The 25,242-nt window shown below is 36.2% G+C and overlaps 1 protein-coding gene across 1 annotated transcript in view; it reads right to left on the bottom strand.

Moving 5' to 3' along the window:
• Positions 1-25,242, bottom strand: part of LOC132705276 (tetraspanin-2A) — a 112,613-nt gene that overhangs the window by 4,210 nt on the left and 83,161 nt on the right. The window contains exons 3-4 of the mRNA XM_060675764.1: positions 5,633-5,809; positions 4,482-4,667 (exon numbers count right to left, since the gene is read on the bottom strand). Of these exons, the coding sequence (XP_060531747.1) occupies positions 4,482-4,667; positions 5,633-5,809 (363 nt within the window). The remainder of the gene's footprint in view (positions 1-4,481; positions 4,668-5,632; positions 5,810-25,242) is intronic.

Genomic DNA, 25,242 nt, shown 5'->3' with positions numbered 1-25,242 from the left:
GTATTGCGTGCACAGTTGAAAATAAAATATTAACCAACGTAGTTAAAAAAACTAGAAAAGTTAAAAAGCGAGGTTTAAACAAACAAACGCATTTAAATCTAGCAAAAAGTCCGCGATCACGAAACGTACATGCATATATGTATACAACTATAATGAATTACCCCTGCGGTGCACTGAAAACATGCAAAAGTGCGCATTAACCGAAAAGATATAAGGTCGATTTATGCAGATGGCTGTGGGGTGGGGGGAGTTGTGGCGTTATCAAATTTAATCGGTCGTATTTTAACAAGATACGACCGGACCAGCGCGGAAAATGGAGATCGTAATCTTGTTTGACGTAGTGACCAATAAAGTCGCAGTTTAAAATTTCCCGACTTATTAATAAGTCCGGCGGTAAATTCAATTAGCTACCTCGAAATATTAACCAATTTGGAAACTCCGGAAGTTGCGCGGAACAATTTAACTTTTCCGAATGTACCCCGAAACTTATTAAGTTGGGGCAAACTTATTCTTCACCGTCTTGCCACTTTGCAGTCCTTTTTTGTTTTGTATAAATAATAGTTGCCTGCCGGAAGGAGAAACTTTGTTGCAAGTATATGCGCCTTTCAGTAACGAATCTTAATATTTGATCGCCATTCGCTAACGCAGACTAATTTTACTTTGTTTTAGCAGCTTCGAAAGTACTGCTTCCTATGTCAGATGGTTTCCAAACTCCTACAAGGCTGAGTCAATCAACAACCCAGTTGGCAGCATAATAGAATAACAGTCATAAGAAATCACTTAATGAAATTAATAATAAAATTATATCTTATATCTTATATATTATATCCATAGGTATCATCTAGTCTGGTAGAGTCTGTCTCAATCTTCATCGTGTTGTTATTAGACAAAGCAGGGGTGGTCCAGGTATATTTCTATCTTTCTACCTTGGAGATAGAGAAAATTTAACAAAAAGGAAAATAGTCGAAAGTAATAATGGAATCACACAGATTACGCACTTGAAGATTTCATGACCTTCAAGAAATTAAATGATATAGATAAGACGACAGATCCATAATTTACGTTGATAAATCCCGGGTTCGATACACAGGACACTGTATCTAAAAGACGGGTTGATTCCACTCAAAAGTGTCAGACGAAAACACCTTCAAATAAAGGAAAACGCATCACAGTAGTACCAGCTGGGTCAGAAGATGGATTTGGCCCAAAGTCTGCAAAGAATATTAAGGATTCTAGCCTGAACTATCATAATAGAAGTGCCGAACTTTTCGAAAGTCGGTTTCAAGGCAATCTTTTCAAAAATATTCCCAATAACAGTGTTATCGTCGTGGGTAACCCAATCTACCATAGCCGTCTGCTACGCAAAGCACCAGCCTCATCAAGTTCAAAAACTGAAGTCCAAGAATATTTGTTAGAAAACGTTATTTATTTTGAATTCAGTTATTCATACAAGCAATTGAAAAAAAAAACAGTATGTATGCGATAACTTGGCTGAACTTCCTCCATATCGTTGCATGTGGAGAGTATATGTGGAACCAAGTAGAATCAAAGGCCCGAACAGAAAATATTACTCCTACTTTAAGACGGGTTGATTCCACTCAAAAATGTAAGACAACACCTTTAAATAAAGGAAAACGCATCACAGTAGTACCAGCTGGGTCATAAGACGGATTTGGCCCAAACTGCTTGCTGTTGTCTGTAAAGAATATTAAGGATTCTAGCCTGAACTATCATAATAGAAGTGCCGAACTTTTCGAAAGTCGGTTTCAAGGCAATCTTTTCAAAAATATTCCCAATAACAGTGTTATCGTCGTGGGTAACGCAAGCTACCATAGCCGTCTGCCACGCAAAGCACCAGCCTCATCAAGTTCAAAAACTGAAGTCCAAGAATATTTGTTAGAAAACGTTATTTATTTTGAATTCAGTTATTCATATAAGCAATTGAAAAAAAAACCAGTATATATGCGATAACTTGGCTGAACTTCCTCCATATCGTTGCATGTGGAGAGTATATGTGGAACCAAGTAGAATCAAAGGCCAGAACAGAAAATGTTACTCCTACTTTAAGTTGATAAAAATGTAATTAATAACATACCAATTGAGAGCTGGAAAAATTCAGCACAGAACATTATAAAAATTGAGGACTAAATGACGACTCTGGCAGTGAAATAGAATTAGATTTAGACGTTTAGAACAAAAACTTAATTATGTATAGATATTCCTAGCTATGAATTTATTGTATATATTTAATGTAATTGTTTTTTCTGAGCGTAATTTAATGACATTATACCCATCTAAATAAACAAAAAAATATATATCATTACCAAAACCTTGGTGTCGCTGTCCTTAATGTTCTGTCCTTTAATACCTACCGGACTTGGGTTTTACTGCCGTCGGCAGGTAACTTCCATAATTGCGGGCAAAAGTCACCACGATGGAGATTGAAGCAGAGTAGACATTCGTAGTAACAACAGAACAGTACAACAAAACAACAGAATGCCCATACAGCCGTCATCCGCAGTATGACCATTTGAATAAAATGGCCATTAAAGAAAAAGTATTCACAAAATTCTAAAAAAATTTTAGCCTTTTTGAAAGCATTTTAAAGAGATGCTTACAACTCAATACAGAGTAAATTTAAATCTGAGAATAAGCGTTATCTCGAGATTACTAAGAGACTAAAATTAACTGGAAAATAAAAATTGTTATCACATTTTATCAATAAAAAAGTTATCGTAAATATAAAAAGAATACAAAATTTTAAACCGGTTTACGACCAATTCAAAATAGGATTTCGACGGGGGACTGGCAATCCGAATGACATCTTTCAATCCGAGCAATAAATACTTGTAGAAAACGTAGCAAATAAAGTATCCGAAAAAAAGGGTCCGCTATTGATTTGAATAGGTCGCGTAAATTCCCGCCGATCGACGCGAAAATACGGAAAGCGGAGAAAAAATACATAAGGATAAAACCTAAACAGCAATAAAGGGCCTCTGCCCGATTCGAAAAGAAATAATGGAAGGCTGAAAGCCAAACAGTCTTTTTGGGAGCCGGCGAAACTCTTTATGCATATGTCGAACCGTTAGTTTCGAAATGTGGAAAGGCCATTGATTTTCCTATTCAAGGATCTGAAAACGTTCGAAGTTGCGATGGTTATAAATAGTGGTAAGTCGTAGCTGGTTAGGGACCGTGCCGGAAATAAATATCGTAAACCCTTTGTGCAACCGATCGACGTTGGGCGTTGGGCGACGTTAATAGTTGCCTCCAAAGAGGGGACACATTTCACTCGATGTCCATACAGGTAAACAACATTTGATTCATCGAGGACATGGACAAAACTAGATCGCTATGTAACTTTTGCAAAATGAACGAATGAATAAATAAACTAACTGCAACGTCAAATCAAGCGTTGTACAATAAATAAGCAACAAAATTGGACCATCACACGCGCACGGGAACCGTAAAAACAAAAATTGTAGTCCTGTACGTGTCATATATCACTGTTTAAACGAAATTGACTTATCTATAAAGGTATTTCAGTAAAGGCTAACCATTTACAATTGATATTAACCATTGGGCATTTATTATGCCATATACTTCGCGCACCCTGTACATTAGACAAAGACTTGAAATGCCATACATTTTGTACTGTTCTTTTGTTACGTTGTATATGCATAAGCCTTAAAGACAAGTTTTAGCGCTTGATTCTAGCTATGCTGTCATGCGAAAGACGGCTGCAGAGCTATACCGACTTCAAATTCGTTGCAGAATAACGGATTAACAGAATAACAAAAAACAGGAAAAAAGTTTCTTTCATACGAACTATCGCTGCAGTGGTCTCGAGTTTAGTGAAAGCGCGTATATATTTTGGAAAAAATTGAATAAAGCAGCGATTCTAAAATCAAATACAACCCATTTTTTACAATCCTATTCCTTAATTTAAATCTTAAAAACAAAATTTCTCTAAAGACCTAATTACATTTAATTTCTGTCGTAACTTTGTCTTCAATTTTTAATTTATTTTATTATTTTAGTTTTATTTTTATTTTTTTAGAGCGGTAATCAAAAAAAGCTTCGTTAGAAGGTAAAGAAGATAAACGATCATGTCAAATCGAAGTCAGACACTTCTATAAGTTGTTCGATGTTGTTGGTCAGAGTGCTTTTGCTTTCGCCTTAGGCTCCAATTATAAAAGACTGTTAATAATACCTTATATCGAAAGCTTTAGCAGTGGGAACTGCAAAATAAGCTATCATATTGCAATATTGCGATATATGCGACGATTTTTCTCTCTCCATATTGTAAAATGCATTATGTCGCAAGGAGGATAGGGGGAAAGATTTAAACGTTCATTTATGTGGGCAGTCGATTTTTAGGCATTTTATCACTGGTTTCATTTACTTTCGGTTGTCATCAAGAAATCATATAAAATCAAATTAATGTACGAATTTTATCAGCGAAATAATCAGCAGCTACTCACGTGAACGAAACAAATAGTCATAGCGAGGCCGGCAATCCATGCACATTTAGATTCGAAAAACCAAGTCAATTCATCGACGCAACCGTGGAAAAACGGATTTCCAGTCACGGTGTCTCTGCATTCCGTCGGCAGAGGCTGCTGTAATGACAAGTAATCGTTTGCACCGTCGGCGCCGCAGCATCCAATCTGCAACAAAAAAAGGAAAAACTTAAGGCACTAACGACCGTGACTCGTCGCAATGCGAAGAATCATCGGAATATTTACTGTCAGTTAAATTCAATTATTTTTTATACTTTGGCAATATTCTAAACAAATGTATGTAAATTCGAATAGAAAAACTGCGACACTCTGGTGAAGATTAGATTGTCGAAAATGAGCCCGCATTTTACAGAAGATAACTTTTGGTGTCGCACTTTTATCGGAATTTCGACGGAAACTTCTCGGAAACTTTGGCAATTAATTTATACCGACGATTTTTTCCCGTTTCGCTCTTTCCCGCCTTCAGACGTTATAAACAGAGGTTTATCTGGATGATGGATAAATGGCTCCTTGTTTACAACTTTCTTTTGCCTTTCAAGTGTATCTAAAGTTTCGTGAAAGGATATTGTTTATTCAGAGAAAATGAAAATCTTAAGTTTTTCTTCTATTTTCCGTCGTTTTACATAAAGCAGCGCACAGGTGAAAATTCCATTAATATGTTTACCAATAAAAATTACTTAACAAAAACAAATTTTTAATTTTTAGGAGCAACCATGCAAAATGTCGTCAGTGGGTAGGCAATGTCGTTTTGATACGACGCGACGCCTATCGGAAAATGTTTTCCTCGTATAGAGCTAGTTTTAAAAAATTGAGTTTCTATGTCCCCTGTCATAATATCGGACGTGGACCAATATTTATCGACGGCTTAGTTTTCTGACGGAGGGTGATATCTTGGAAAGTGCTTGTTTGCTTTGGCTAAAATCCCCGGGAAACATTAAATGAACCTGATTCGTATAGGAGGCCTGTCAAAACGTTGACATTGTCCCCCTAAGTTATAAGGTTTCCACGCTGCAAATGCCGTTCGTATCAACGGATGTGTCCGTTAAACGCCCAGATTCTCGGGGAAATTATTTTTAAATCGATTCGATGATATTGTTTCAGTAAAAACTTACCCCTTCTTGGATCATGGAAAGTTGCTGCTTAGCTGTTTCATAGTGCGAGTTCATGATCAGTTTTCGGATACTCTCACGTATAAGAGGTTGAAGTCGGGAATCTCGGGAACTGTTGTCTAGTAAGACAGCTGCTCCGGCCAGGAACGCGATGAAGCAAAATACTTGGGTGCCGATATACTGAAACAAACTTTATTTTAGTTTATTGGTGACTGGTAAAGAACGCGTAGTTGTTAGTATACGTCCGTTAGATACATCTAAACGTATCTTCTTCTTATCTCTTTAAGGGGAGCAAGAAGTTAGCGCCGAGTCGTGTGGAAGCCCACAGAAACATAATATTCCTGTTCCATTGTAATTATAATTACCCAAAAGCGCTAATTCTCGCGAATCTCAGAAATTCATTATTTTCGACCTTTACAATCTGTTGTTCAATTAATAACGAAATTAGACAATTAATTCTTCCCGTTGCACAGATGAGTGCGACGGCCGCTTAAATTATGTAGGATAATTGAGTAAAGTCGCCGATTTTTAAAGCAATCCCGGGACAAAGTTGATGTAATAACGTAGATTTCGATCGTGAATTGTCACGTTCGCTGGTGAAGAATCGCGATTTCAGCAGAGTCTAGTATAATTCGAGAGGCTTTTAGTCGAATTCGGAAAAGTTCTTCGCGAATTTTAAAGAGTTCGTTCGCATATTTTAATATTCCAGTTTCCTCTTGTTGTAAATAACGCGCTGGAAGTTTGTTTTGAGTGCAAAACGTTCCGCATGCAAAAAGTAAAGGAAACAGCACGGAATAGAACAGAGGAATTATGAATTTATTAATCAGATAAACGGTTGGTATGTATCTCTTGTGTGAAATTCGTCGTTAATGTTTTAACAGGATTTCCGCTTATTTTGTGCTTGTATTGTATTGTATAATTGTGATTTATTTTAGACTGCGTTGCGAAAATTTTATAAACGTTGAAAATGTGCAAAATGACTAAACCGCATTTTAACAATTCGCAACAAGTTACCAATCATCACCAATGTTTTAGTACTCGATTATAGTCGCTTAATAAATACGTGACTCTCATGGGGATATTTAATAAAAAATTCATTCCGCCATAATGGGTTTAAATTCCCTTGTTTTGTTAGTAATCGGCTTTATAGCGCACCTACCTTAAATGGGTGAACTAACGATTAAGGTGAAAGGTTTCCAGAAGAGAGCGCTGAAACGATTGGGATTTAAAACAAAAATGTTTGGTTGGCAGCTTGAAAATGTTTGATTTTAAGCTCTATCAGGCTTTTAGCGAAGGAATGAATTGTGTATTTTTCATGTCGGCGATGATTCCGGAATTACAAATTTGCAACATTTGGCGAGTTCTTTTCTCACCACTAATGAATTCAATTTGTCACTTTCCAAGAGCTACGTTATGGCGGTAACCAACAAATGCAGAGATAAATGACGAAGGTATATTGATATACAAGTCGTCATTTTGTCCTTTATTTTTCGTGTTTTTACTTTGGTACTCTCATTAGTTAGTAATGAGGTTAGTGATACATTTTTTTTGCTGCATGTAATTGTTAATGTTAACTATTAACATGTTTATCTTATTAATTATTGCTTTATAATAATGTGTTATTTTAAAAGTAATTGACTTAATTAAACCTTTGTGATTCCAACTTTTTTGGAGATACTAATATAATTAAGTTGTCGACCTTTGGTTACCACTACAACTTATACTTCTAATGCACGACTGCAAAAGATCATTCGGCCAGCTTACAAATATGAGTAAATATAATTCAAAATTCCTAAAGGACGCTTTCGCAAAGAGGTTGTCTGGACTATTCCATCATCTGGGTGTGTTAGCATATACACTCAAATCAATTTTAAATCACAGTTTCAATCAATAAAAATCCAATGACAATTCGATTAATGAATATGTTGATTAATATTTTGTTCGACCGTTCGGGCTGAAACAAACCTCCGCCATATGCAATGCTTCGTCTTGATTTCGTCATCAGTTTTTTTTTTAAACTACGCTTTATTTGGTCAATGTTTCATAAGGCAATTCGGCCAGTTTACAGCCAAGTTATTAACTTATAAACAAATTTCTAACGATTAAAATACCCAAGGCACCAGGTGGGAATCGAACCTACAACCGCCGGCAAGTGGAGTTTTCAGGTCTAACGCTTTACCAACCGAGCCATCCTTTCGACCTTAGGTTATCTGCTTTTTCAAACAAGTTTTACGAATATTAATTGGGCTATAATGTCAGAATCATTCCCCCATTTCTGATTTTCGTCGAGTAATTTGTTCTTATAAACTTTGAACCCCTAAAATAACGAAGTGTCAGGTATAAATAAAATTTCTACGGAAAATCGCGAATTCTGCAGGAAGCGGACAAGAAACGACCTGCCACGTACAATGCTTTTGGTTGGTTAAACATGCATGTACTACACAAGATACGTATATAGAGCTTATTTTTTGTTTTGACTGGCAAAACACCTGTATTTATATCTCAAAATTCATTTCAAGACTAACGTTCACAATTTACATATACCATTTAAGTGTAGGCTACAAAACAGAACTTTCCTACAAAATTTCAAAGTGAACAAATTGCATCTCGAAGTTTCTAAAGGAGTATTTACGAAAATAGTTTTCCAGGGACTATATTCAGCACAATAAATACCACGTGGTCTATTTATTCACCTGTTGGACACTATTTTGTATGTGTACATCTATTCTCCTATTTTCCATACTTTTGGAAGTGGACAATTTTCCACGTGCCTTATATTATGTCAGTGTAAACATCGTTGTTGCGTATGCGTTACTTTCCTATTTTGAAATTACTGTATTTGATATCTTGTGTCCCCGTTTATTTTTGAAGTTGTTAGAGTTTGTATGTTAGCTTTGTAGTTGCGTTCATCTTCGTGGATGGATTAGACGTAAGCATGAACATCCATTTATTTATTTAACCTGGTGGTACAGAATCTCGCCGTTTTTTAAAATAATGTTTAGGAATAATTTCGGATCACCCTATATAGCCCATGCGATGTTTAAACCGTTCATGAATTCATTAATGGAAAACAATTCCCCTGATATTATTAAACCACGCGAAATACGGTTTTCGGCAGTGTAAATAACGCACATTAATAATACTGACATTAGCCCTTACGTTGGGGCCAGCAAATATGCGTTGTGAAAGGGTTAAAGATAGTATAATGCGTGGCGCTAAATTACCGGCTCCAGACAAGAAAATTCGGGTATCCCTAGCTCGTCGCTGTTCACGCTTGAATACATTTTCTGCGGTTAGTTTAACATTCAACGAATTTTATAATAAATAGTGACTGGCTTAATTAATCATTAATGCTCGCTAGGTTATGACAAAAACTCGTTGCGTGCGGCTTCGCTTGTTAACGTGTGGTCTGACAAATTTTTCAGGAAACCGACCCTAATTGCAACATGTTGTGTCACTTAATCGATTCCCTTGCCGGCTCGTTGCTCTTGATGACTTAATAATGATTGTCGAAGTTCATATCGGTTTGTTTTTATCGATCTTCTCGGTTGTACTGTTTCCAATTGGGGACGAAAAATCGCTCGTTCCATCTACACCGGAAGTTAGCAATGTGAGTTTGGAAGGTTAAAAAACTAATGAGCTTTTCTACGTTACCTTTTATTTTTCAGCAACTCATAGAATGTGTTTTAAAACACCATATTTTTGGTAACTCCAATGATATATTTAGAGTTGTTAAGAAACAATTTGATGATATCAAATCATAGATAGCGCAAATATATGATGTGGGTCTAAATACTTGTTTATTACTACTCGATTACCAGAAAGGTCGTAACGTTCGCTTTTCTTAAACGGGGCTTAAGAAAAGAAACGGCAACGGCTAGTCTTTTTTCAGAGTTTTTGGGTCGTTGTTCGACTATAGTCACGTTCGATACGCTCCCTGTAGAATGATTTGAGCGCCACCAACACTTCACCTAGTTATGTTGGTATTGAAGCCTGCGACTTGGAAAAGGTTCTTTTCTAAACAGTGTTATAAGGTGGTTAGAAATAAGGTAACGGACTACGTAGAAAGAAAAACAACTGATAACCTTCCGATGTTATTTTAATTAAATAGTTTCAATGGAATTTAGATATAAGTTCTAGTTTGTACTCCGATGTTGAGATGGATACATGAAGGTGTGTGTTTTAGTTTTAAAATAACAAGTTGATACTTTACTAATGCAAGAAAAAAACTTTCATACAGAGTTCGTCTAGAAAGATTACTGATAATTACAACACTAACTCCCGAGTTATTGACTCAAAATAAATAAAATACAGCTGTAAACCACGTGATAAAGGGATTCCTGCTACGTAAAACTTGTAAACGAAAGTATTACCAATTAATGTGCGATAAGTTACTTATCAGTTACCCTGTACATTAAATACTGTGCTTGTAAATATGTATTGTTGAAATTTAGGTTAAAGATCGCGATAGGTTTCACATATGGGCCAATCGATATTTAAAACAAAGGTTTGTACGACCTTGCTCAAGTCCTATTTACTCTGCTTGTTTTTGCTATTTACATTCCATTCAACCGTCCCTGGTAGGTAGGTGAAGTGCTCGTTTGGCAAACTGTACTAGTGTCACAGGGTTTACGGGATCTGTTCGATGGACAGTAAGGTGTGCCGGAACTTGCAGGTTGAGTTACCAAAAACGTGATCCAGTCTTGAAACCCTATACAAGGGTTCTACAAGCATCGCATCCTCAATGCACAAAAATACGGGAGTGAGGACGTAAATGAATGTTCAAAGTTAACTTCTATACAGAACTTCCATTGGGAATGTGCCACATGGCATCCACGATTGACCAGAACAATATTAACTTAACACCTTTTTCGGGGCCGACAGAACATAACCAGGAACCAGATGAACAAACAGGATTTATCCGAAATTATTATGGCGTTTTGTTCAAAACTATTTCAGCTCGCCTTGACCTACTAACCCCCGTCTTCTCACCCTCGGCCAAAGTCAAAGAGTGCCTTCGCTAAGCGGTGACCCCACCACCACGGAACCTAATCGAACTGTCACTTGTCCCATACGCACCGGAGCCATTCGCCCAAAGTAGCAACGCTACAAGCTTTCAATAAACTTCATCACGGCTTAGTATTTATTAAGTTGGAATGTTATCGAGTGGGTGCTAGTGCTGTGGACATGTTTAAAGGTTCTTTCTCTGATCGATCGAAGAATACATTATAAATACAATTATTCTGAATATATCCATATTTCTAAAGTAATGGCACGAGGTAAGTATTTTGGGTCCGATGTTGCTAAAATGGTTAAACATTGTTATTCTCATTAGTGCGCAGAGGATACGAAATGTATCACTCATTTAATTATTTCCTAATAATTAAAGAAAAACAATGACCTTAGTATCATCAGAGATATTTCTAGCAAGCATGGCCTTTTGCCCAGGAACAATAATTAATTTTCGCCAAAGACAAAGCATAAATAATTGAAATAACGCTCAAATTTATTTTTGCAACGCCCTTCTGTAAAATACCTAATTATACACCGATCTAGAGTGCGGAAAGCGCCACTTTATCACGTGAGTTTCTTGTCGCACGGATCCGAGCCCATTCGGACTTTTCAGTTAATGTATTCGTGTGGTTTTAAAAAAATGTGTCCGCTGAGCTCCGCAATGCAACGCCATGTAAGCTATAAAAATTTTGGTGTATTTTTATAGTTATCTACGCTTTGGAAGTCATGAAGCCTTTATTAGATGCGTTAAACACAGCTATTAAGTTAAAACTGACAGCTTCTCTATGATAATATCCAATCTTTTGGGATTCCTTACTTCAAAAACACATAATTAGCCCTCAGTGTCTTCAGAATTCCTGCCTGAGATTCTCTTATAATGTACTTAAGTGTAATCATACGATATATAAGATCCTATACAACATATTTTGTCGATATTGGAGTTTATCGCTATCGAGAATGTTCATAAAACAGCACCTGTTATGGCCGTACTTCAGATCTGGAACGTTCCTTTTGGGAGTTCTCCTGAGGTTTTAATCGTTGTAGCGTAATCCACATGAAACTGACCAGCTTCTGGTCCACGACCATCAATATCGTGGATTTTTATATGTATTTAAATGTCATCACACTTGAGCGTATATCAAAACAATAATTATTACGTCAGAGACAATGTTTGTTCCGTCGAATCTATATATCATCGTTATGTGTACATCGAAATAGTTTGTCCGGCATAATACACGACATGACGTCCAATTCATTAAACCGTCCGGTTTCGGGGACGTCCATTTTCACTACTCTAAATTTCGCCAGGTTTTATTTATTACCGACCATTATTTATCGACGTCATTTGTTACTGCGATAAGCCAGCTTTAAATCGTGACCCGATTGACGTTTTGTTGTAAATCTGCGTGTGGATAAAAACGCCTAGGAGCCGGCAGGCGAAATAGACAATCAATAATCAATGGTGAAAAAGTTGTTCAAAGTGTACGTTAGTATAAAGGGTCGTTCTTAGATCGGGAACGCACTATAAACGAAATTTTTTAATATTCCACTTCCCACTGTCGTTTTCCTTTGTAGTTTGGTTCTTGCAGAAGTTTGCTTTTATGGACATTATTTAATATGTACAGTACGCCTCCCACATTGGAAAATATTGAAATAACCACGCAAGACATTATAATTTAAAATATTTTTGATTCCTTCTGCGGAGGTTGTTCTAGTTCTAGCAAGTCCTAGCAACTTCGAATAACTGACTCGGGAGAAATCCGAATGATTTGTAAATAGTATCAGAGTAGCCTCTGGAAGTTTCTTTGAAGAATTAACACAAAAAATTGTTGGGCTTTAGTGGTTGAGGCAAACGTTTAAAAATTTTTTAAATTACAAACTTTAAAAGAAAAATTTACACAGGATGGGTGTTTCTTATTGGGGTGTCATATCGTAACTACATACATTTTGCCAAAGTCAAGTTATTGATTGTATCCTGCGAGCCGTTCGTCGCTGAAACTCACGAAAGCTCATACTCTGAAAAAAAAATCGATCGCATCTCGAGGTCGCCGCAGCCATCCAGGTGAAAGATTAATTTATTTCCCAGTCACTCCTTCGGGAATACACAATAAATAAAAAAGCCGTTGTGATTGATGATGCCGACATCAGACCTATAATATATCGGCAGTTCGATAGCCCGCCATTATAAATCTTTTCCCATAGCTGAGTTAGGGGTCGCTCGACATGTAAATCCCAGTTAAATGTTTCACTGGCAAAACGCAGAAAACTTTAATGCATTCAGAGAAGCAAGAAATCCACCACAACAGACAACAATGAAAGAAAAGCAAAATATTCCAGATCTGCAAAACGTTCAATATATTTAGGAAGGCAAACTTATGTGGTCAATCGAAAGTATTACAGATACGCAAGAGAGTTAAGTCTGCTATATACTCCTAAATTGTAAGGCCACAATAACTTTGAAAATGGACTACAAAACCTAGACATAACCTCCACTCGTCTATTTAAAAAAAGAAAGTTTTTGAACAAAGTCATTACGTTAGCACCAGTTTCCAAAGAACTTTACTTCTTGCTCTTGCTCCATTCAATTGAATTTACTTTTTCTTTATTAAATATTTTTGATTTTGAACATTTGACGACAACGTCAACGCTGGTTAAAGATATGAAACTGTACCGGTATAAACGACAGAAAACTTTGGAACATCAAAGAGACCTTTAATGGAAAAGAGGAAAAAAGAAGCGCCTTTTTGATGGAAATCTCGCCCCGATAATAACTGAGTTTGTTTAATCTCGGTGTAAGTATTCTTCTTCGGTAATCTAATTTCGTAAGGGTAAAAAAGCTTTCACGATCGTTGAAAAATAATATTAGACGTCCTAGTAGGGAGACATCTTAAAGGGACGCGGAGTTCGTTTTATTTAAGGCGTTTCATCTTCAATTCTGACAATTTTATAAATGCTACACTCGCGGATTTTTATTAAGAATTGGCTTCGCCGGCTACCAAAGTGTTGCCTACAATGTTATTATGGAACTATTGTAGATCTCAGAGTTACAAACATTGGAGAACATCATTATAATTTTAATTTGTACGCGGCAAACCAGAAGCATTTCTGTGAACTATATATCTTAAAAAAAAAACTTAAAATCCAATCAGAAAGCGGAGTCCTTTACATATAAATAAGTCCTCTTTGAAAGCCGACACTCTTCTAGCATTGAGCAGATCAAATATGAAATTTTTCATAGCGATGTACACCGGACACTACAGCCTCAAACACTTTACACACAAAATTGGCGTCGCCAACGATGACGAATGATGTTTGTGCATGAAGAATGGAGAAACGGCCGAGCACGTATTGCGCACTTGCGCGACAGTGGATATCATCGCGTCCTCAAAACTGGGAGCCGAAATCCTCAGACTAGACCATTATGTGCCGCAGTAGATCATTAAGTCGCAGCGTTATACTCTCTTGGCAAGAGGGTTATTTGAACCACAGTTGCTCTGGCAACACCTTTGCCACACATTCAGCTCCAGCAGTGCAGAGAACAATTATTGTTCTTTATGTTTACTGCAGCTCCTGAATGAAGTGTATCGCCCCTTAGACGCCTTGTGTCTACAGATGTTACCTGTTAATATCTTGCAATATCTGCAATATCTTGATTAGGTCGCTTCCATTAGGCAGTGACCAGCGGATAAGGGAAAACAAAAGCAAATCAGTTTTTAGAAGCGCAAAAACCAGAGAACGAAAATCGAATGTGCGGAAAGACCGTATCTATCCATTACTTTGTGAATGTGATGCGTCGTGTATTGGAGAGACAAAAAATCCTCCAAATATATGATACGAAAACACACACGGAAGAGAGCCAAATATTGAAATCTGGGATAGCGGAATAGATTTGGTTGCAGTACAACAAGATAAAAAAGCAGATTCACAGATTTCGAACGGCTAAATTGAGTGCTTCTCGAAGTTCTGCTATGCTGTCATATCGTCTAACAGATCCGTTGGTTCCTAGTCATCTTTGAGGAATGCTATTATTAAGGGTTAAGGGTTATGACTTAGGCCACCATCTTGCTGTAGGTAAACAGCATTGTATTGGTCCAATGGAATATTTTCCAGCAGTTCTGGAACGATTTCTAGGTATCTAGGTGCTGTCAGGCCTTCTTCCAGAATGCTATAGACTATAGCTATGTTTTTTCAATATAAAACATGATACCCCAACTCCAAGTCGTTGTGCCGTTTCAAACATTAAATGTCGATTCACACCACACCAGTGGTTCAAATGCCGTTTACCGCACTTCTTGCGTAATATACTATTAATCCATCGCAAGCCAAATGTCGATCAATAACGTTCAATTAGCCAGGGAATATCAAACCGGTTGGATGCTTTTCCTGGATCAATGAAATCTTTTTGTGTTTTTTGGCAATATTAAAAGAACAAGCTCGTATCGGGTTCTTTTAGATTTAGACCGTTAACGCGGATATAACCCATCGGAGTTTTGCACCCATATTTTAATGTTGAGTCAGGTGGAATCACGTTTTGTGGATTTGAATATATTGGGTAAAGCGAATTTAAACAACATTTAAACACTCACTAGCGAGGAAGGCGACTAATAATCTGGTAGGTTCGTTATTATCTTGAAATTTCCCTTTTTGTCCAGTATCACGTGGCCTCTTCTCTAAGGGTGGTTTTGCTTCCTTTTAGGCCTCTTACGTTTGGGCATTATAAATGGCCCTATCAAAATAACAAGCACTAGTTTGTTCGGACAAGCGGCGACAAGTATTTTCTTTTGTCAATACCTCCGAGAAGGTCGCCCAAAGGTGAAGCTCTTGTCTCGATGATCCTTGAAAACGAGGAGTGTCGATTCTAGAACATTCTAGACTGTCATGCTGATTAACATTTTTTTTTTAGCTAATACTCCTCTTTTCCCGTTTTGTGATATTATTATTCCACATATTTATATATACATATAAATATTTATATGTTTTCATCCAATAATTGAGTTTAAGAGTATGACTATACCATTGTTGATTTAAATTGGTGATGTGACAATGCATCGATACTTTAATTCATTGTCACATCATCATCCGGCGCAAAATCATATCTCAGCAGAAGTCACTGAACTCAGAATTGACACACCTTACCTCTGCTTTTCTCCCTAATAATTTCCACATTAAATATATTAAGGTTCAATCACAAAATATACTTCACCACAAACTTCCAATAGCAATGAGGCCGAAAGCAATCCTACACGTGGCACTGTTGTCCTTCCTTACATTCAGAACATCAAGGACCACATATCAAAAGTTCTAAAGAAACATAACTTCGAAACCAGATTTACCATTTGTCCAAAAATCTCTCAACATCATCGATCAATCAAAGACAAAATTCCATTTGAGCTGCCAGGAGTTTTTAGCATTCCCTGCATATGCGGCAAAGAATACGTTGGAGAGACCGAACGAAAAATGTCAACTAGGCTCAAAGAACATGAATGAGCCTTAAGACTAAGACAAATAGACTGATCAGCCGTCGCAGAACACAATCACGAAGCCGGACATAAAATTTGATGAATTTTTACCTGTCCCCCTCAAACAACATATAAGCAGGTACAGAGTAAAATGCGAGCCAGTTTCAGTCAAGCTCTGAAGGAGCCAACAGGATAATTGGAGAAAAGTCAGCAAGTTCGATTCACCAAAAACCGACGCAAGAGGAATCCAGAAGTTTTGTAAAAAGTAGTAACCGATTCTACCGCTTTTGTAGGTAAAATGGATACAAGCTCCTATCTTTACGCTTTTGAGGGGTGGTGGCGCGATTAAAAATTAGAACGCGGTCTAAATCGGACGTCCGCGTTTATTTCCACGCGGCAAATCGGAACGATAAAATTTAATGACGCAATAAATTCCGACAAAAGAAGAACCGCCAAGAGAAGGGAGAAAATTATACTCCAAATAAAGACATCGGCCACATCTTGCGGTATAGGCTAATAAATTCGTACACACGCCGCGCCTCCACTTTCCCCAAGTTTTGTCGCTACATTAATTCCGAACCAGTAGCGCGGGTCTTGAAAATTTTATTAAAAATAACGAGCGTGTATATTTTTGCATGTAGAGGCGGTGGCGGCGACGGCGACGCCCGTCCGGCTGTAAAACACCGCCGCGTACTTTTTTCAAACTTTCTAAAATATAACTTGCTTAAGGATACCATAAATTGTGAGGTTATTGCGCGTCCTACCTTAATTGCGGTTTGCGGTTAGCATCATTATGCGCTATCGCCGAGTAACTTTTCCGGGACTCTCGTTTTACCGCGGTAAAAAATCGCAGACCATCGGAATAAGTCATTAGAATGGGACGTGCACGAATTTATTACCTTCTCCACGATCTTAACCGCCATCCGTGACTTTACAAAGGACTAAGCAACCAACTGTCTAATTATTTTTGGGCTCACATCCTTTAAACCAGTCTGGTCTGTGTAAAATTTCTTACAATCAAGATTCGTGATTTTGTACGCTTGGGATAGGGAGAACTTTATTGCTTGGCTTCTAATACGAAGCTTCACTTTTAATAATGAATCATCTAATGGGAAGGCTGTTCATCTGAAGGGTAACACGTCTAGCATTTAGCTAGTCCCTCGAGCATCAATTTTGAGAGCACTTTTATTTAACACGTACAAGTACGGATTTCCTCCGTTATTGACACCATGCAAACTCACACTGAAGTGTTCAGGTATCCGGCCATGAATTTGGATCTTAAATTCAAATGCAGTCCTTTATTATTTATGCAATTATTGTTATTATTATATGGTATCCTCCATCACATAATATAAAATTATCTTTGCCAATTTCGACATAGTGCCGCTCAATTTTGGAGTTGACCATGGGCTTAGCTAAAAAAAGTGACAAGGCAGAAATATAACTAGTGCTATAAGGTGTCTTCACAAAAAGGCCAGAGACTAAGGATTTTCAAAAGGTTTGCTAACCTTTCCAGTACCATAGTGAAGATTACATCGAGGACATAATTTTGGATGGTTTTGAACATTATTTTCGTGAACGCAAGTTAACATTCAATTTCAAATTGGAGAACGCAAGAAATTATTGACTGTTTAACCATCAAAAATGTTGATTTTCAAGGTAATTTGATAAAAAAGAAACCATCATCATTACGATATATGCCGTGCACTATATAGCAGGAAAACATGGGGTGACTGTTGCACATACCGCCATACCATTGAAATTGACATCCCCTGGAATTGACATTGTGTTTTCTAATTGAATGTTAATAATTAAGGAGAGGATTTTTTGGCCCTTTTAAAAAAACAAATTCATATGAACACATGTATTAAGCGTCTTCAAAAAGTTTTCAAAAATATTTTTTAATACCTGTAACACTACTTTTTAATTAAATTTTAAACGCATATACTATATATCAAGAGGCATTATTTAGTGTATACTACATTTAAAAAAAATACACCAGTGGCGGGCGTACGGAATTCACGTGTCTATTTTGGCAGAAATTGATGATACGCCACTGATTTCTCTTAAAACAAAAATTATTATTACAATATCCACCGTGCGACGGACTAAAAAATTTAGAGAACAAATCTGCTCATAAATGAATGCAAATGTCATAATTTTATTATTATTTTACGGAAATCAGTGCCAGTGACTGTCTATGAACAAATAATTTTTTGATTAATTAGGTCGCTATTGCACTGGTTAAATCGAGAACTTTTTGGTGAAAAATAAAATATCTTTCTATAGCAAAATACTTAGTTTTTAGTTACCAACTAGTATCCTTCAGAAAACAAATATTAAAAGACTTTTACTTTTACAGTTTTAATGAAATAACATTACATCCTTACAACAAAATAAATAATAAACGGTGAATGATGATGAGAATGAACGATAAACCACATTCTGTTACTAATTAATTATAATACTTCTTCTAGCCATATTGGCAAACCCTCTCCTAAAAACCGACGATAGTTATGGACATTTAGTCTTTCTGCTAGGGAAAAGGGTCCACTTAAGCAATTCCCAACAACTCCAGCCCAAACATTTACCGAAAACTGTTGCTGATGTTTAATTTTATTCAAATTTGCCCAAAAATCATTGACAAAAATTAACAGTCATGGGAAAATCTCTGAGAAGTAACGCTTGGAATCGTTGAATATGATATAGGCACACCAAACCAAGACGTGCGAGTTATTCAGATTATTCACAATTTTTCTATTACTAGGCTGAGGATTTTCATCAATAGAATTTAAAGGTACTGAGTCCCTTTAAGTAATTATATATATAATATAATAATTAAATATTTACATTTAATTAGAAAACTCCCTGTATATGGGCGCAAGTGAAACGATTTGTAACACGACACAAAACGACATTGAAAATAAAAGACGTTAAGCTATTGTTTGATCAAACCATTGAGGAAGCGACACCAGAGAACTGGCGAAATACGTGTCATGAGAGAATTGGAGAAAGTGTGGGATCTAGATTACTTTATTAATCGGGACGTTGCGTCGCACAGTTAATTATAAAATGGGAGTTCCTCAGATGACGAAGAACATTTTTTTAAATTTTTTATTATGTTTTGTGTACAACGTTTATTAAAAAATAAGTGTTTCAAATTTTTATTCTGTTGAAATATAACTTTTTCTTACAAGTATCGTACCGGGATTCCATTGGCATGGATAGTAATAGGCAAAACCCAGGTTCGCGCAAACAGGGTGGTATTATTTGCACTTGCTAAAAGGAAAGGATTTTGCAATGAAATCAATCAATCAATTTTGACTTCAGAATTTGAAAATCTGAACTTTTCTAAGTAAATAAGGTACCCTTGTCGCACTTCGCTAGAACACACCATTTTCGAGAAAAATGCTTTTGAAAATTTATTTATAGGCTATTTTTTTTTATTTTAATGTTTACCATCGAGGTGCAGGTAAGCCTTGGACTTTAATGACGCGTTTCATTTGTTTGTGTTGCTGGGTAAATAAAAATTAAATATCAGTTATTCGACAGCTTTCAATTTTGTCCGAAAGACAAATCAAACTATCAACTGTAAAGTTAATTATTCTAATGAAAATTATAAACCTGACATTTTAAAAAGGTTGACTGTTTTCAGAAATAAGCTATTTAAATATGATGGAGTTATTTCCAAATAGAGAATTAGCAGTAATTCATTTTGTATACAGCTCTTGGAATGGCAGAGCTGGGGTACACGTGTATAGTGGAAGGTTTCCTAATCGTCGAGTACCGTATCGTCGAATTTTTATTAATACACATAGGCGTGGATCATTTGAACGTAATCGTGGACAGGGGAGTACCGCAGGGAAACTATAATTTGGAAGACGCCCTTAATTAAATTGAAGATGCGTTAATTGAAGATGCCCAAATTGTGTCCAGACTCTTGGAAATACCCCGATCAATAGTAATTAATATTATTTTTCTTTTATTTTACAATTTTACCACTGCTATTGTTACGTTAATTCAGGGGCGGAACCAGGATTTCGTTTGGAGGTAGGGGGCATTTCGTTCACGGGGAGATATTTTTGTATGATTAGTAAAAATAGGTTAGGTTATTTTTATTAATCATCTATCGCACTGCCTCGTTCGGCGACGATTAGGTGGAAATTAGCCTTGAAGGTATTTTTTTTATTATCTTAAAAAATTGCTTATTATGATTGTTAGTCCTACAACAATTTGTTTTTAAGGTTGCTAGAATGTTAAGAATGCATAGGTTTTCATTCCTATCATTAACAGCGTGTCCAAGCCCTTGGACCCCAGGACTTTTTTCCAAGAACAGAGTGAATAAAAATTCACGAGAAACTCGTTCCTTTTAACATGTGGAGCGGCGAAGCCACATTTACAAGAGATCGCGTTTCTAATATTTACCATCACCATTTTTATTCACAGGAAAATGCTCGGGTTGTGAGAGGTGAAAATTTTCAAAATAGAATTTCTGTTATTATGTGGACGGGGATATTAAGCGTCACACTTTTCGGTCCGATTGAAATTCCAGCAAAGCTTAACGCAAATGAGTATCTTAACTTTTAGAACCTCATCTTGTCGATATTTTAGACGATCTTCCATTGAATGAATGAAACCAGCTTCATTTTCAGACGGAGCGGATCCGGGGTAGATGGATTGGAAGACATGCCGTGGCCACCTAGTTCCCCGGATTTGAATTCATTAGATTACTATTTTTAGGGTCGTATAAGAGATATAATATATACAACAGAAGTCGACAGCGAGGGGTGTTGCGCGGAAGGATACGTTTGGCAGGAAATCAAATTTGACAAAACCATTTCAAAGTTTCACGTGCCTCACATGCGATTAGCCGTAGAGCCCGACTTTGCCTTCGTAAGCACCTTCTTTAAAATGTAAAAATGTATAATTTTTATTAGAATAAAAAGGATTTATAAGAACAATCCGACAAATTGATTACACATTACAAATTGAAAGTTGCCGAATAATTGACATTTAATTTTAATTTACTCAGCAAAACAAACAAATGAAACGCATACCTCGATTATAAACATTAAAATTAAAAAAAAAAATTCAAAACCAACTACAGATTTTCAAAATCGACAAACAAAAAATTTGGACAAAATTTTTCCCACGCCTCCCGTGTGTTACACAACCCTGAAGACAATCAAATGCTGAGTTTAAATTCCTTAAGTAAAGCCTAAAAAGTTTATTAACTGTAACTTTTATTTGAAAATATATACATGTTTTGAAAATATTTGCAAAAAATCGCCCACCTCTTTAAATTTCACACTCTCTATGTTAAAAACTAATACGTTTTGGACCCTAGTTTATATGAAATTTTATCCTTGTTTTGGTTAGTTTGGTTTGTTTTATTGACGTATACCGTATTTTAGTTGCTCCTTCATAAAAAGGAAAATATCCCTTTAAATAAATCTTTCCCCTATTTAACGAGCCAGGCAAAACATATTTTTTCATATAAAAATTCATCATTTTAAAACAGCATTGTAACTCTCGCGATTTTGGTTATATGAGTTCAGTTCTGCTTTCCTCTGGATGCAAAGCGATTAATTTCGCAAAACACACCGGTAATCGGTTATCGACGATACAAATGTTGCGTTTAACCCGACATTTTGAATATTTGTTTTTGTTTGTGCCGTTTTTGCGAATTCTGCGACCGCCATATTTACATTCCCGTCGATTTCGTATTTATATAATAATGGCGATTCCGGATTAATAAAATTATTCGCGGAGAGGGTCTGTTTTTGTTAATGCCAATTGGCCGATTCGATTACGTCACAACGATTGTATTTTGGTTAACAATAAAATGGAATTAAATTAAACTAACGAAATGAATGTACGTTGCTAGCGGGCAAAACCTTTTTCAATTAATTCCGTATATTTTTTTTCTGCGAACGAGATCCGTGCACCGGAATTGCCATATTATTGGGCGGAAAGCTGTTTGACACGATTTTGGCATCGTTTTGCGTCATAAAAGCAATTTTCTCAAATGGTAGATAATAAATAGAAACTTCGGAAAACGGTCGTCTCGTTTTTTCGCTCTGTCCAACCCTATCTCTATCGATAGAGGCTCGTTATATACGGAGTGGTTTATTACACTCACAATTTTCTCAGATTTTTTTGAGGAGTCTAAAATATTTTTGATTTAGCGTTTTTTTGCTTCTCTGTAAAACTAACGATGCTTCGAAGCTTATTATTGAGAAAGCCGTATATCCTGCGAATAAGAGCAATTCCCAAATAAGGAATGAGAAATTATTGGATTTTTTTCAAATTTTTACAAAATTTTGCCTACGGAAGAGGTGTTAAAAACATTGTTATCATTATCTTCAATAAATTTCGATTTTTGTTATTTGAACTTTTTGTTTTATCTAAAATAAAATGCATTGCACACTGGGCGCTTACAATGTAACAAATATATAATTTTAGCTAATAGTAAACAAAAATAAAATTCCAAAATGGTTAAAAAACCGCAGCTTAATATATATTTTTTAAATCAAATATATTGTCAAACCTATAAATAAGAACAACTGAGATATTTTTTTAAATAAAGTACCAGTAGCTTTCTTGATTATGACAAAGAGAAAATGTTACTAAGAAACAATTAATTTATTAATTAATTTTGCCACCAACAATAATAAGTAATAATAATTGATTTGAGTAAGATGTCAGGTCAAGTGGGCTTTGCAAAAAAAGTAAATTTTAAAGTAATACATTAAACATCCAAGTAATGGGTGATTTTTTTTTATGTCTAGAACTTTAAGTTAAGATTTAACAGCTGTCAAGTGATTTCTTCTCAGTTTGGTTTGGCAATTCATCAGGAGTAGACTCACGCCTGAACAACGCTTGCAAATAGTACAATTTTATTTCGAAAATAATGGTTCTGTGCGGAATACGTATCGCGCACTACGTCCATTTTATCGTCGACAAAATCATCAGCAGTTAATTCGATTAATCATGGAACGTTTTCGCACCACGTTTACTCTTATTGATAACTCGCATCCCCAGAGACGCCGTACGGTGCGTACAGAAGAAGCTATTGCTGCTGTAGAGCGTAGCATTGAGGAAGACCCGAATGAGTCCATCTGCCATCAAGCACAGGAATTGGATCTGTTTCCATCCACTTTATGGAAGATTTTGCGGAAGGATCTTGGTTTCCGTGCTTACAAAATCCAACTCGTGCAAGAATTGAATCCAAACGATCTAGAAGTAAGGCGTAGATTCGTCGAATGGGCCCAAAACGAGATTGCCGTTTTTCCCGATTTTTATAAGCTTTTGTTTAGCGATGAAGCGCACTTCTGGTTGAATGGCTACGTCAACAAACAAAACCGCCGCATTTGGAGCGAAGCTAATCCTCAAGTGTATGTCGAACCACCGTTACATCCAGAAAAACTGACTATTTGGTGCGCTTTATGGGCTGGTAGAATCATTGGTCCGTACTTCTTCAAAAACGATGATGGCCAGAACGTTACAGTCAATGGCGATCGGTATAGAGCTATGATTACTAACTATTTCATTCCTGAATTGAATAACCATGATGTCCAGGAGATGTGGTTTCAACAAGACGGCGCAACATGACACACAGCTCGTGCCACAATCGATTTATTGAAAGACACGTTTGGTGACCGCCCAATTTCACGTTTTGGACCTGTGAATTGGCCTCCAAGATCTTGTGATTTAATACCGCTAGACTACTTTCTGTGGGGCTATGTAAAGTCATTGGTCTATGCGGATAAGCCACAAACGCTTGACCATTTGGAAGGCAACATTCGCCGTGTTATTGCCGATATACGGCCACAAATGTCATCGAAAATTGGAAGTCCAGATTGGACTATATCCGCGCCAGCCGTGGCGGTCATATGCCAGAAATCATATTTAAAATGTAATGCCACAGGATTATCTTTCGGATAAATAAAATTCATGTCAATCGAATAATCCATCATTGTTTTATTGCAACTTAAAGTTACATCGAACAAAAACACCCCTTATTATTAGAACAAAATTCCTATCGTGTCAATAGCATTTTTGTATCATTTTACTGTTTTTAAATTCTATAATGTTTAATTCTTAAAATAGTTAAAGAAGCGGTTGATATTATTGTGGTATAATTTAAATACACTTGGTATTGTTATCGATATCATTCTCAGAATAGTTATAATCAAATGCTATAATGCGTATTTTAAGCTGCAGTTTTTGGAAAACTTTTTAAGTGTTTATTCCTGTTTATAAGTTAGAAAAAACGCTCAATATTTATTCAGTTGTTGAATGCATATTATAACTCTTTTAAAAAGTTGATTCGTTGGATTTCGATTTGCCAATACGGAATTATCAACATTTAAAAACAGACTTGGCTTTCTTCCGCCAATTTTTTTAGCAGAAAGGGCAAAATGGTTCAAAGAAGAAAATTCGAAATCACTATTCAAAATAATGTAAGAATCCCATTTTCTTATTGGCATCAGAAGTTGTGCTGTCTAGCGGGCGTTCTAGGAACTTGGTGAAATAAAAGCAAAATGACTTCCATACATTTCTCATAGCCTCCATGGAAATATTTTTTTTCAAAGGCATACGGCTAATACTTTCCGATATACAGTGCTAAGTAAGCCGAGTGTAAGTAAGACATCTGGTACAAATATACAGGGGGTCGATACTTTAGGATCTCACCCTTGGGTGACTCTAAAAAGAAAAATTTATTTATTTCATTTTTTTGTGTTCAAACTTTCACTAACTAATATTGGTCTTATTAAGAAAATATTTCACCCAGTCTTATTAAACTTAACTTAATAAACTTTATTTGTTTTTTTTTTACAAAATTCGAGTGCTGGCGTTTGTAACCATAAAAAAAAATTAAAAGAGTTTTATTGTGATATTGGTGCATGTTTTATGCAAAAAAATGGACACTGTGAGGAAGATGGCTTTGATAACTTTTTTTTAACGCTTTTCGAGGGATGAAACACAAAGGAGAGTGTGTACACTGTAATTCAATTTCTATTTACAATCCTTTTAAATTATTCAGAAATTCATCCTTGAATTTTCAGAAATTAATGGAATTAGTTGCAATATTTCTGCATTTAACATAGTATAGGATTTAGGATACCTTTGAAGGCA

Source organism: Cylas formicarius, unplaced genomic scaffold (assembly GCF_029955315.1).
Source record: "Cylas formicarius isolate icCylForm1 unplaced genomic scaffold, icCylForm1.1 PGA_scaffold_7__23_contigs__length_41026272, whole genome shotgun sequence".
NCBI classification, from domain to species: domain Eukaryota; kingdom Metazoa; phylum Arthropoda; class Insecta; order Coleoptera; family Brentidae; genus Cylas; species Cylas formicarius.
This window is presented reverse-complemented; position numbering and strand designations above follow the sequence as displayed.